Here is a 14,155-nt window from a genome sequence, read left to right as displayed (position 1 = left end):
CTTCATCAAGGGGTCATTCATAAATTTGGTTATCATCATAAGGATCCTACTACTTGTTTGAACAAGGTGGAATCAACCACATAGATATCTCAATAAGAGGGATCGTAAGGATTTTTTTAGGAAAGGGATCGTTAGTTTATTAAACATGAAATTTGGTTACAACATATTCATGTTCCCTTCGTTTAAAAAAAAAATCCCATGATCTTAATCTAAATGAAGTAATCAAGAAAGACGATTTGTTGGGTTATAAACACATGGAAACAAAAACTTAGAGTATGTTTAGATGATGTAATTGAAAACATTAGAGTAGAGTCGTCTGGGCCATATACAGCATCTAAAGCCTTTCAAACGATGCATATAAAATTTTATTTACAAATAAAAAATATTTTGATGCTTATTATGAAGGGGAAGCAAAATGAAGTTTGATCAATGATTTAAATTTACAATCAATTAGTTTTATATTGTTTTCAGCAATACACTATAGGTGATGGTGAAGGAATGTTCATAGTGAGAGATCAAGGTTTAAATCCAACATTAGGTCATATGAGTCATCCTTGCCTTTTGCAGCATTTGAGAGTACTTCACCATAATTTTCAACATGGGTTTTATTTGTCCAATTCTTCCTAATAATGTCTTTCAAGCCAAAGGATTTTGAGCTATTAGACATGACTGGATTTTGAAGGGGAGGGATTTTGTGGTTTAAACCGTGATTATTTGGATCAATACCCTTCCTAATCAATTTTTTTCTTATATGAGAGTTCCAAAAGTTCTTAACTTCATTATCCGTACGTCCAGGCAACCTCCCAGCAATTAGTGACCACCTATACATGAATCATATTCAATAATTAATAATCATTATATAAGCAAAAGATGTACACAGTACACTGATCTCTAAACTCTAATTATGAAGTGGGTGTTTGGTTTCTTGGCGACTAATTTATTTGAGTGACCAAGCAATTGAGCTCAATTACCACTTAGGAATTGATTCATTCTTAGTGAAGCTCATTTACCATTTGAACTCAATTACTTGATTATTATCTCTATATCATGTAAAATGATTTATCTTTGATTACGTAATTGTAAAAGTGAGTTGAACAATAAATTTTAGTGCAAGTTAAAAATTATGTTTGAAGTCAAAAACTACAAATTCTACCTTCATATTATAATAAATTCTACCGAAAAATATTCAAACATATCAAAATCAATTATACAACCTCTAATATTAATTTTTGACACCTACAATAGTAGAATCAAACATACGAAAACAAATTTGCTAACAACTAATGTTTGTCTTTATAAAAAATACCACTTCTTGCTAAATAAACAAAATGAAACTACCCATAAAATTAATTACAGAAAAATAAAATTCCTTTGTCACAAAATTTAGTAACACATATGGAAAGGGATTTGTCATTTTCCCTCTCTAATTTTCCACCCTAATTTAATCTTTTTTAGCAGCAATCAGGAAACAATACACACCATGGTGTTGGATCACGAGGGGGTTCAGAGGATCATTACATTGGATTTTGAGCGACCACACAAATGTTATTGAACACATTGCGACCACTCAAAACTTTAAGACATTGGATATATGAGTTATTTCATTTATAAAGTGTTCGACATTCATTTTTTCATCTAATGTGAGTCTCTTACTCACACTTGATATACCAACAATCTCTCCCTAAAGTGCAAGTTCATCACTAAGTTGGGTACGCACCCCTCAACCAGAAGCTTTTTCATCTAGATTTACTTGCACCGCCGTTGTACTCCATCAACGGGATACGCCGCTTGAACACCTTGGTCAGAATGACTTTCGGTACAAGGAGTCAATCAAACCATTATCTTTGATACCACAATTGGGTTATAAGGGGTCTGAGAGATCATCATGTTGAGCTTTAAGCAACCACAAGATTAGAATTTGGCACCACATCTCAACCTAAAATTAGGTATATGAATATCCTCTCATATATATTCAACATTTCATCAATTCCAAGTTGACGTGTGACTAATCACTCACACTTGAATTTCAACAACCTCTTGTCCCCTCCCACCCCCCACCCCCACCCCACCTCAAGTGAGTTACCCACATCACTAGACCCGATGAGCAGCACTAAGATCCCACTCATGTTCTCACACCAAGCAGAATTTTGTGGCTTTGACACCATTTGTTGGAAAGTTTGGGGAGTGTCTGGAACAACAATGCTCCATGATCGCATGATATGGAGACACTATATATACTAAATGACTTAAGGTCTCAATGGAAGATGTGGTGTCAAATTCTGCTTTTGTGGTTGCTCAAAGCTCAACGTGTCGATCCATTGATCTCTCAAACTCCTTTATGACCCAAAAATGGTATCATAATGATGGTTTGACCGACTCACTTTATGTGGACATCACATCTTCACTTAAACCCTTAAAACATTGAGTATATAAGTCATCTCACTTATATTGTATTGAACATCCATATTTTCATTTAATGTGAGACTTTTTTCACACTTGACTTATCAATACATGTGATTGAATTTATTTATCACTTTCCCTCAGCAAACACAGAACCTACAACTTTTCATCCATTCAAAAAGTACCACATTGCAATTCATCAATTTTGTGATGGAAATACTGTGGGAGGGAGTATTGCATGGTCACGATTAATTAGACATACATGTTTAGAATTAAATCATGTAATTCTTTTTTAAAAAAAACTAAATGATATTTATTCTTGTGTCTAAATGGTGTGTCTAAATAATTGCGATCATACAAGTATTTTCCATAATATGTACTACCGCTCGGAATCTATATATAAAAAATTGGATCAACAAAAGTTGATCTATTTAGAGTCAACAAAAATCGATGTATGTAGTTTAATATTTTGTTGATTCAATTTTTTCATACGATGGATGGACTACCTTATAGCATTTAAATATGATAAAAAAAGAAAATACCGTTGAACTTTTTGTGTGTCATCAAAAGCGCATCTAATAAAGTTGGATTCATGGCACATAATCATAATAAATTCGTACCGATTGCCTAGAAGGGCATGAAGCTTGATGATGAGATCTTCTTCATCTTCAGCAAAGTTGCCTCTTTTAAGGTCTGGTCGTAGATAGTTCGTCCATCTCAGCCTACAACTTTTACCACACCGAAGTAAACCTAATCAAATACATCAAACCAAATCATTTAATGTGTGGTGAGGTTTAAATATATCATGCATATGCATGTGTTGTTACATTGTGAATTCATGGGATGTTCTTTCAAATAGTTCCATCATACAAATATATATATATATACCTGCAGCTTGAGGGATTGTACTCCAACAAACCTCACCGTGTTTGTTTATATAATCTATGAGTTTTTGGTCTTCTTGTTTGGTCCAAGTTCCTTTGTTCTTGTCTAATTTGATATCACAGCTAGGCTTCCTCATTCTATGTAAATCTGAAAGAAATGATAAGGGGGAGAGATAGAGAGTGAAGCTTGAGGGTTCTAAGATGAAATTGATATAATAAGGGGAAAGGAAATTATGCATGCATTTATATACTAGGTTGGTAATTGGTTGGTAGTTCGGATATTAAATCTGATCTAAAGAGTTGACTTTGACTGGTGGTTTATGCGTGCGTGACTCACAACTATACCTTCAATTCAGAGTACGTGCAAGTGTGCATCTAGTGCAAGTAATCTATATATCTATATATATATCCACAGAGATAAGATGTACATTACACATGTATCTATATATATTGATGTTTTTGTCTCTAACTAATTCCCGGTACAAGTGATTTCATCTTAAAAAATAAAATAATTATTGATGTTTTAACTATAAGATAACTAGAAACTCATATGGGGGTTTAGTGGTAAGGACTTAAAATTTTGGGGTGTGTTCATATCAACTTCTCATATTTAAATCCTTTCGATGTTAATCACTGTGTTCTAGTTTATGCATAGTTTTACTTTAACTTTATTTCAAATCTCCCTCTAATATATGGTGGGGAAATTTTAACTTGAACACAGCCCCAAATTAATTTATTTGGGCACACACACAAAATAAATAAAACATTAAAAGAGAATAGATTTAAATGATGTGACTTAATAATTTCTCTTTTAATTTTTGACATATGTGTGCGCTCAAATAAATTTAATTTGAGTTTGTACCCATGTAAGAATTGTTCTAAATAATTTCTCTTTTAGTTTCTTACATTTGTGTGTGTGCGCCCAAATAAATTTAATTTGAGTTTTTACCCATGTAAGAATTGCTCTAGATGGTGAGAATGATCTTTCAAATTAGTCGGTTCTTTAACAAGATTCTATTTTTTTTATAAAATAAAATAATTATAAGATTATTGGAGAACGTAAAGGGGACATCATAGTAACCCAATGAGTATGGCGAACAACGTCTCCATTGCTCTAAACACATTTCTGAGATGGGGCTTATTACTTTTAAGAGGAAAGTCTTGTTTCTATCCCTAAGTGAGGTTATTAGAAACCAAGAGATGAAGATTATTTATTAAAAGAAAAATATAAGTTTGAGAACTTGATATAAGTTTGTCACTTCTTTTGTTTATATTATAGTAACATGTGGTTTTATTTGGAAGTTTGTAAATGATATAGTGTTTAATAATAACAAGTGGGAGCTATGCTATGCTCTGGTTTTGAACAGAGTCTTACAAGTGGACAATGAAATTGAATTTTTTGAATTAGTCTGTCTTTGAACTTGATATCGAGTTTAAAAAAATGACATGGGGACTAACAAGCAATGTCTTAGTCAAATGCACTCCTATGTTGATTCGCTTAGCAATGGCTCAAGGGTTCAACAATGTTGTTATTGAGTCAGACTCTCTACAATTGTGTGCTTGGATGTTTAAGGAACTTCTCTCAACCACCCTTTCATCAAAGAGATTTGACAATTTCAGAATTGGATTTCTTCTTTTGTCATACTCTTTTAGAGAATGCAATGACTATGCAGATCGGCTTGCCAGTCACATATGCATGTGCTACCTCGAATGTCTCCATGAAGATTTGTAAGAATTGTCTTCCTCAATGTAGTCATGCTTTGGTAAACATTACACATCCTCGTCTGTATTTTTTATTTTTTTGTCTTGTTGTATTTCCTCCCTTTACTTTAAAAAAGTAATCAGCATCCAAGGATCCGAGACAAATCGACAGAAACATGCCTATGAGAGAAAGTTTAAACAAAGTAGTCCCTTACAAAGCAATAGACCCTTTCAAAACCCATTTGTTTATTGCAATGTCATTACTAGCTATAAACTTTAAGAGTTTGTTTGATTCACAAAACAGTAAATATTATATGAGCATTGCTATTTATCTAGAGAGTTTTTATCAAGAATTTATCAAGAAAAGGTTTCAACCAATTAAATTTGTTATTTGGCGGAAATCAAGGGAGGTAATGGTGTGTAATTAAGGAAATGTGTGAGCAAATACACTGTTTTAAAATTTTCTTGATAAATTTTGTCACTGTATCTATCATTTCCCATAGTAGAATAGTATATGATAAAACTATACTCGAGAAATAGAGAGATAATATCTTTTATATTGGAGAGATAATATTTTTTACATTAGAAAATAAAAAAGAATATTTTGATAGTCTGGACAAAAATTGTCTCTTAATTCAACGAAGGACATGAAATCAAGTCTTTGTCAAATCTCTTACTACATGTTTTGTCTAGTTTATGAACAGTTTCTAAATCAATTAGGGTAAAAAAAAAGGGGTAAAACATGTTTTTGGTTGCGCTAAATATTTTAAATTTTACTTTCTAATCCCTATAGAACTTTTCATAAAGTTTTAGTCCTAAAATATTTCCCATCATCACATTTGGTCTTTACTTTTAAGTAAATGCATGTATATCCTTTGAAATTTTGAATAACTTTTTGCAATCAGATTTACTACATTATAGAAATTTAACTTGCAAAAGTTTTTTTTTAACAAATGATGAATTAAATATGATTTTTAAGTTTTTTTTTTTAAATCCTAAAGTTATTGATTGATAACAAACCTCTGTTCAAGACAAACAAAGACAAGAAAAGAAAAAGCTACAAAGAGCTACCAAAGACGCACAAACAATATGACAAAATAACCAAACAACACTAACTCATAGCATCAATTGCCCAAACCTCAACACCGAACACCAAAAGACCATTAAAATCTACCCAACACCCCGCAACCCACTGCATCTACCAAAAACTCTTAAACAACAAGCAAACAAAATCCATAACAATAACAAAAATCTGATGAGCAGCAGCGGTATCAACCCCTCACCATAGCCTTCCACTCGAAAACAAACAAACCCTTCAATACAAGAACAACACAAACGCTAGACCTCCATTAGGGATGGGAATAGGTTAGGCCGAGCGGCTTTGCAAGGCCTGAGCCTGACCTGCCAATTTTTTTGAAAGCCTAAGCCTGGCCTGTCATAGGCTTACTTTTTAGGCTTGAGTCTGACCTTCTGAAAGTCTGATGCGGCCTACTAGCTAGCCTGTTTAAAAGCCTGTTTCATATGAACATCTTTAAATAAGCAACGTGATCTAAGTTTAAATAGACTAGCGAATTAATATATCAATTAGATTAAACTCTCTTTTGATAATCAACATGAATTTTTAGGGAATTTGACTATATATTGTATCAGATTTCAATTCTAGTTTATAATAATACATATAAATATGCAAAAAAATAACGTAGACTAATAAGCTTAAATTACTAAAACATATAACATATTTTTATTTTAATTCAAAGTACAAAATATAATATAATAATAAATAAAATTATCCATATTTACTTAAATAGACCGGCCTAATAGGCCTAAGAGGCTTTTTGAATGGCCTCCAGCCTGACCTTTTAAGCTAAATAGGCTTCTAAAAAAGCCTAGGCCTTCTCTATTTAAGAAAAAAGTTTGGCCTGATCTGGCCTGTCGTAGGCTAGGTCGTAGGCCCCTGTAGGTCGGTCTGGCCTATTCTCATCCCTAACCTCCACATACCGACCACAACGAAAACAAAAGCCCCAAATCCAATTAAAAGTCGTGGTACCATACACCAACAACCCTCGCCCCTGTCAAAATAGAATATGCATATAAACATACATATTTTGTTAAAATATTCTATATTTTTTAGTTATTAGCATTTAAACATTCATATTTAATTCATATTTTGCTAAAAAAAATCTAAATTTTTGTGTGAAAGATTGTTATAATATTCAAAACATCTCTGTAAAAGAAATCATTAAAAATGTGAGGATCAAAAATCGTGACCAAAAATATTTAGAAGCTAAAACTTATTGAAATTTTTTATATGAACTAAAAATGAATTTTAATACTTTTATAAGGATAAAAAAAAAATGAGATAATGGCTTCCAACTAACAGTCTCTCCCTTATCATTCCGCCTGCAGCATTGGGATATCTAGATTTTGTAAATAAGAAATAAATAAAAACTATTTTTTTTTATATTTATCGTATACAAGAAAGCTTGTTTCCTTCGACCATCTTTTTCTTTGGATAGCTACAAGATGACAAACAAGACGGCTTTACAGGTTGGCAAATCGACTTTGCATATATCCTTATCCTTTCTCTTCTTTTCTTGGTGCATTTTAATTTTAATAATCAAATCAATATAGCCATCAACCAAAGTCATAATAACAGATATTGCAGAGAAAAACGAGAGACAAATGTTGCTTACACACGGGGGAAAGCTAACTCTCAAAGGTTAGGGAAGCTTAGTGTATAATTTTCTTTGACATTGACATACATAAAAAAACATGTCATATCACAACTTTCGAGTATAAAATTTAAGTTTGGATCAAAATTGCAACAAATGTGATACTTTTTTTTAGGAACAAAGTATTTAATCTTAAAAAAAATGACTATTTTCGTCGGCATGGTAAATTAGGAGGATCAAAACTATAGTTAAGTTTTTTAAAATAAAATTGTTTATAACTAAGTATTAACCATATCATGTAATAGTGATTAATCAATGGCGAGAAATTTGGTGGATGCAAGGTTTGTTTTCTTCTTTCAACTAGGAGAATATTAATATCATTTGTATTGAGAAAATTTTGAATTATATTCTTGTTTTTCTTTTATTAAAATCATACTCTCTTTTTTATAAAATAAATGTAATTCTTTTACAACTTTGTGATGTGATTTTAATGTATCCAAAGTTAACTCATCTTTAGTTGCAGTATCGTCACTACCAAAAAAAAAAAAGTTGCAGTATCGTCAAATGAGATAATGTTATGTTATTACATCAATCAACCTAATTTCCTCTTCCAAAAACTTCGCAAGAATTTATTATCATGAATAATTGGGATTTGGATTTTTACCATCGACAAAAATTGACTTGGCAACACTTATATTACTTACATTGGGCATATCTTGCTCATGCACAATCCGTTCTTGATTATCAAGTACTACTTTAGGGTTGGAAGAACTTCCCTCGGTCGATTGAAGGTTAGGCGAGTGGAAATACAACCACATACATGTGAGACAAATCTATATCAAGTATATTGAGGTCTACGATGGTCATGGAGGTATTAGGATCAGTCAAAATTTAGTAAAACTTGACAATCAAGCAATTTACTCGTGTTCCATGTTTATCACATCACTAGCCGAACAAACCTAAGAGCACGAAACAACCGTTGTTTTGTGACAACCAATCTGCTCTACATATTGCGTCCAATCCAGTGTATCATGAGCGTACTAAACACATAGAGATTGATTGTCATGTTATCCGCGAAAAAATTTCATCAGGACTGATTGCAATTGCGAAAGTTAGTTCAGCAAATCAAATTGCAGACTTGCTCACCAAACCCTTGGGCAAAGACCAGTTTCAGCGCTTGAAGGCCAAGATGGGACTTTCAAATTTACACAACCCATCTTGAGGGGGAGTGTTATCGACTATGCTACATAGTCTCATAATTAGTTACAATTTTCTACTGATTCTTGTTGTTCCTATCTATTAGTTTAGTTTTCCTATACATTAGTTTAGCTTCCTTTTAGTTTGGCTTTTCTGTTAATACTTGTACAGTATATTAACCTATGATTCATTAATCAAATATACACACATAAACTTCTATCAATTTGCTCTCTGCATACTTTCTTTACAATTTTCGACCTGAGACTTTGGTTCAATTTATTGAGTGAAACTGAATATGAGATAGGTGTTGTCGCCTATCTTGGTTGAATGCATTTATGAAAATGATAGAAACGACTTAGTGATTATTTGATAAGTACAAAGTTTTTGTCCAAATCATATCTCTCGTTACAATCATCCATAAAAAAATACGACTTCTAAGACTGATTCATTAAAAGACAACTCCGCCAATTCAAAAAATCACACCATCTTAAAATGTATCATGTACATTCTTCACTATCTCACAACATTGTCTTACCATTTTTATACTATTCATTTTTCTGATATTTCTATGTTAAGCATCTGCTGAGACGGAGTATTGATATTCAAAAGAGACACATATCTAATTTTAGAGTCTTTAGACTTCATAGATCGGAAAAAACTCGAATCATGTCATTCAAACACCCTTTCATAGCATTATCAATTCAAACATTAATAAATTACAAGAACAAGTCCGACTAACATAAAACTCATTATTACTTTCTCATTGCATCAAATAGAATTTTTTAACTTTTTATCAGGAAATTTTTTTGTAACCAATTAGTCATGAGACAGTGTTCAATTCAATCATATAAGCGTGTTAGATACTTGTTGCCTATACACAAAATTATTTTTTACCAAAAACATAGGCAACACATACTTTGTCCACAGATGGCACAAATCTTCCAATTTTCCATTTTTATCATGAAAATGTCTATGCTGTCATCCAAAATTCCAATAGAAAGAAATTAATAAAATGAAAAACAGTCGTCGGTTGCATTACAATTCATAATATTCCAAACCCAACTGTATCCAATTGTTTTCTCTCTCTTTCATTATCATCTCCAACTTCTACTTCTCTCCGAGATTCTCGCTTCCCGCTATTAATTCTTTCTTTAATTAACCGATTAAACTAATTATCTAAAAACGGAATTAATCAACCTCTGTTTCTTCTTTTAAATTCAATTCAATATTATTAGTAGAAAATTTCTTACAATTGCGCCAAGACATTTGTTGACATATCTATATATTTATAAGAGATATTTAGATCAACAAAAATTGATATATCTGATTCAAAAATAGATTAGATATATCAATTTTTGTCAAATCAAATGTAATAATTAGTATCAGATAAGTATTAACTAAAAACACTTGAATGAAATGAACAAATTTATTCTAGATTAAACCATATTTAGACACACAACACGGTTAAAATTATAATTCTTCTTCGTTTTTTTTTTACAAATTTTATTTTTAGATGAGTTAATCTCCAAGCTCATCAGAATCATAACAAACCTCAAGACTCTATGAACGTTAATCAAGAGTATCTATCACCAATTCGAGTCCAACAAAACTTGTAGTTGCCTCACACGCACTTTTTTTTTTTTTTTAGATAAACGAGATAGCTTTACTATCATAAAGCCACATACAAAATGGAGGTATCAAGTTCGAACCACAGTCGTAATATCAGCTTAACAATTTTGGCATTTTTGTTTACTCAATTTTTTTTTTTGCCATTTTTGTTAGTTGGGTTAGAAATAATGGGACAACCTCGCACACTCAATTTATTCAAACAAAAATTTATTTAATTTAATTTAACAGGTATTTAACGGATAGAAGAAAAACCGAAGAACGTGAAGCCAAGAACTCATTACAATAGCATTAACATTAATGATTAATTTATTAGAGTGATTACTCATTCAGCACTATCGTTACGTGTCAAAACTCCATAAGTCTCATCAAAAACCTCATTAGACTCTCTCTGACTTCACCACAATCCAGCAAATACAATGGCCGGTGAGTTCGCCGGAGACAACACGCCGGAGCTCCTGTGCTTAATTCACGACATCACCGGAATGTGCACCGGAGGAGGAGCCGATTCTTCCTCCATCACCGCCGATGCAATGTTCAGGAAGGATTGCACCGATCTAGTTCGCCGGATCTCTCTTCTTACTCACTTGTTCGAAGAGATTAGGGAGCTGAATAAGGCTAACGATTCTGCTTCGAGTTCTTCGGTTACGGTTTCGAATTCAGAGGATTCGTGGTCCTCTGATCTAGTGCTTGCTCTTCAATCTGCTAAACGATTGTTACATGAAGCGAAGAATTTCAGTTCAAATTCATCTTCTGTAAGTTTATGATCTTAAGCTCGTTTTATTTGGCTGTGGTTTTGTTCAATTATTTTGAGTAATTTAGATCTATAATTCAATGCTTGCATTTTGCGACATTGCTGCCACGATTTACTGAGATTTTGTCCTTGCCGTTTCGATTTGTTTGTATAAATAAACAAAAACATTATCGTACAAAGTTAGTTAGTTAGTTTTTTTTCCAGTGTGTATTCCTCTATGTTGTGGATGTATTGGTAATTATTTATATTGTAAAAATAGAGATGATTTTGAATTTCTAAGAGACCGTGTAATTTGGAATTTTACTAATGATGGATTTTGTACGGGCGTGTATATCTGTAAAAGGATGTCGTCTCTGAAATTTGATATATCTTGATTTAAGGATGAAGCTGCCAGGAAGATTATCTTTCAGTTTCAGCGCGTGACGTGGAAATTGGAGAAATTATTAAGCAGTTTACCGTATGACGATTTGGATATCTCGGAAGAAGTCAAAGAACAGGTAGAATTTGGTTAAATGTGGTTTTTTTTTTTTTGTCCTTTTGGATTGACGATACTGTATTATCTACACACTACTTTTAAGTGAATCTACTGATATTGTCTACTTTTCTAGGTGGATTTGGTGAGAAACCAATTGAGACGAGCAACGGATAAATACGGGTTTATGATTTCAAAAATGCCGTCTTTTGATTCATCCCAGCCCCTGGCTCAAGAAATCAGTCAGGTTCTTGGAAAATCTGTGAGTGGATTGCATAAACAACATAGCTGTCCTGAAAATCTATCGGAACTAGGCAGCATTCCTAAAAGCAATGAAGGGAAAAGCTGCAACCCGTTTGCAGCAGGATCTCGGTTGGAAAGAACAAGGAGTATCCATGCCTCTTCCGAGGTTTCCTTATCGATTAAAACTGCTCCTGAAAGTCAAGAAATTTCTGGGAGTGGGAATTTACCTGAAGTTAAAAAGCGTGATGCAATTGTAATTCCTGAAGATTTTCTTTGCCCTATATCGTTGGAGCTAATGAGGGATCCCGTTATTGTGGCCACTGGTCAGGTAAAGTTCATTTTAGATGAGGCATATAACACAACACATTTATTTTTGCTGCAAAATTTTCAGCCAACCTTGTTTCATTATTTTTTATGTTCTTCTGCAGACATATGAGCGATCCTACATACAGAGATGGATCGATTGTGGAAATACAACCTGTCCAAAAACTCAGCAGAGGCTCCAACATTTGACCCTTACACCAAATTATGTTCTAAGGAGTCTTGTTTCTCAGTGGTGTATAGAGCACAACATCGAGCAACCTACAGGACTAACCAACGGAAAAATAAAAAAGAGTGATGGATCGTTCAGAGATGTTACAGGTGACATAGCAGCAATTGAAACTCTCGTCCGGAAGCTTTCCTGCAGGTCAGTTGAGGAGTGTAGAGCAGCTGTTGCTGAAATTCGATCACTGTCCAAAAGAAGCACTGACAATAGGATACTAATTGCTGAAGCTGGAGCAATTCCAGTTTTAGTCAACCTTTTAACTTCAGAAGATGTAATGACGCAAGAAAACGCGGTTACTTCAATTCTCAACCTTTCTATATATGAAAACAACAAGGGACTTATTATGCTTGCTGGTGCGATTCCATCCATTGTTCAAGTCCTCCGAGCTGGAACCATGGAAGCAAGAGAAAACGCGGCAGCAACTCTTTTTAGCCTTTCACTTGCGGATGAGAACAAAATAATCATTGGAGCCTCAGGAGCTATATCTGCTTTGGTAGATTTGCTCCAAAATGGAAGTCTTAGAGGGAAGAAGGATGCAGCAACAGCTTTGTTCAATTTATGTATATATCAAGGGAACAAGGGCAGAGCCATAAGGGCAGGGATCATCACAGCACTGTTGAACATGCTCACAGATTCAAGCAAATCAATGGTTGACGAAGCCCTTACAATAATGTCAGTTCTTGCCAGCCATCAAGAGGCAAAGGTTTCCATTGTAAAAGCCAGCACTATACCAGTTTTAATAGATCTTTTGAGGACTGGATTGCCTCGCAACAAAGAGAACGCAGCTGCCATTTTACTTGCTTTGTGCAAGAGGGATACTGATAATCTCTCCTGTATCAGTAGACTTGGTGCCGTCATACCTCTTTCGGAACTGGCTAGAACTGGTACAGAGCGAGCCAAACGGAAGGCTACTTCATTATTGGAGCATCTTCGTAAATTACAACAGCTTTGAAATGCGAGGTTCTGCAAAGAACCTTAAAGTTAATATATTTATCTCTGATTATTTGACATAATTTTTCATACATTGGTTTGCAAACTGATCAGATCAATTGAGGATGCAATAAGAAAGCCAGCCTCATTGATCCAGTTAATTCTTTTCTTCTTTCCCTGTATTGTTCCTTTTCAACCTCTGTATCAGCGTGTAAAGTTATCAACTAATATATATTGTTTCTTCAAGAATTTTTTACAGAAATTTCTGTTTTCCTCTTGATTTGTTAGTCTTGTTGAAAATATTACATGTATGATGAGATTCTCAAGCATATAGCATGGTACCATCAAAATATTTACCCACCACAGACCCTATTGGTTTGGACCATTGTTATAATAATCATAAAAATCAATGATTAAGATTTGAGATGTGCATCCTATTATAAAAGTACAGCAGTGGAAGAATAATATATTTTTTTGGTTGAAGTGGAAGAATAATATTTATGGACACGAGTCTACAGAATCCACAATTGATTACAACTAGCAAAACTATTCTCATCATTATCTTTCTCAAAATCATTGGAATCTGTATGAGGAGTGAACAATGAATAATCTGTGAACCAAAAAAAGGGACATATGATTATGAAGTCGATGGAGAACACATGTCTTATTTTGATTTTCTGAGATCAAGATCTGACTCCAATGCCATCTTGAGCATGAGAATGCTCAAAA

At 33.4% G+C, this 14,155-nt stretch overlaps 2 protein-coding genes across 3 annotated transcripts; one reads left to right on the top strand and one right to left on the bottom strand.

The window, feature by feature from the left end:
- Positions 1-335: 335 nt before the first annotated feature.
- Positions 336-3,509, bottom strand: LOC146932062 (transcription repressor MYB4-like). 2 transcript variants are annotated; one of them, XM_085703666.1, is made up of 3 exons: positions 3,325-3,509; positions 3,021-3,150; positions 336-821 (listed from the first exon to the last, which is right to left on the bottom strand). In XM_085703666.1, exons 1-3 carry the CDS (start codon positions 3,419-3,421, stop codon positions 503-505), a joined length of 546 nt encoding a protein of 181 aa, XP_085559792.1. In that variant the 5' UTR covers positions 3,422-3,509; the 3' UTR covers positions 336-502. The 2 variants fall into 2 exon arrangements, with proteins under 2 accessions (XP_085559792.1, XP_085559791.1); XM_085703665.1 differs by having other exon boundaries at positions 3,289-3,507.
- A 7,370-nt stretch (positions 3,510-10,879) lies between these two features.
- LOC146932061 (U-box domain-containing protein 11-like) lies at positions 10,880-13,688 on the top strand. Its single transcript, XM_085703664.1, has 4 exons — positions 10,880-11,235; positions 11,615-11,731; positions 11,843-12,277; positions 12,378-13,688. The coding sequence occupies exons 1-4, from the start codon at positions 10,900-10,902 to the stop codon at positions 13,446-13,448; spliced, it is 1,959 nt and encodes a 652-aa protein (XP_085559790.1). The 5' UTR covers positions 10,880-10,899; the 3' UTR covers positions 13,449-13,688.
- The last annotated feature ends 467 nt before the right edge of the window (positions 13,689-14,155 follow it).

This window comes from Medicago sativa, chromosome 4 (genome assembly GCF_051527215.1).
Source record: "Medicago sativa cultivar Bolivia chromosome 4, Bolivia_mono, whole genome shotgun sequence".
Taxonomy (NCBI): domain Eukaryota; kingdom Viridiplantae; phylum Streptophyta; class Magnoliopsida; order Fabales; family Fabaceae; genus Medicago; species Medicago sativa.
This window is presented reverse-complemented; position numbering and strand designations above follow the sequence as displayed.

Coding starts and splice junctions, on each gene's coding strand:
- LOC146932062 (XM_085703665.1), bottom strand. CDS start 3,421: ATGAGGAAGCCTAGCTGTGATATCAAATTAGACAAGAACAAAGGAACT. Junction 3,151..3,288: donor TACAATCCCTCAAGCTGCAG/GTATATATATAT, acceptor GTATTTGATTAG/GTTTACTTCGGTGTGGTAAA. Junction 822..3,020: donor CATGCCCTTCTAGGCAATCG/GTACGAATTTAT, acceptor ATTCATGTATAG/GTGGTCACTAATTGCTGGGA.
- LOC146932061 (XM_085703664.1), top strand. CDS start 10,900: ATGGCCGGTGAGTTCGCCGGAGACAACACGCCGGAGCTCCTGTGCTTA. Junction 11,732..11,842: donor CGGAAGAAGTCAAAGAACAG/GTAGAATTTGGT, acceptor CTACTTTTCTAG/GTGGATTTGGTGAGAAACCA. Junction 12,278..12,377: donor TTATTGTGGCCACTGGTCAG/GTAAAGTTCATT, acceptor GTTCTTCTGCAG/ACATATGAGCGATCCTACAT.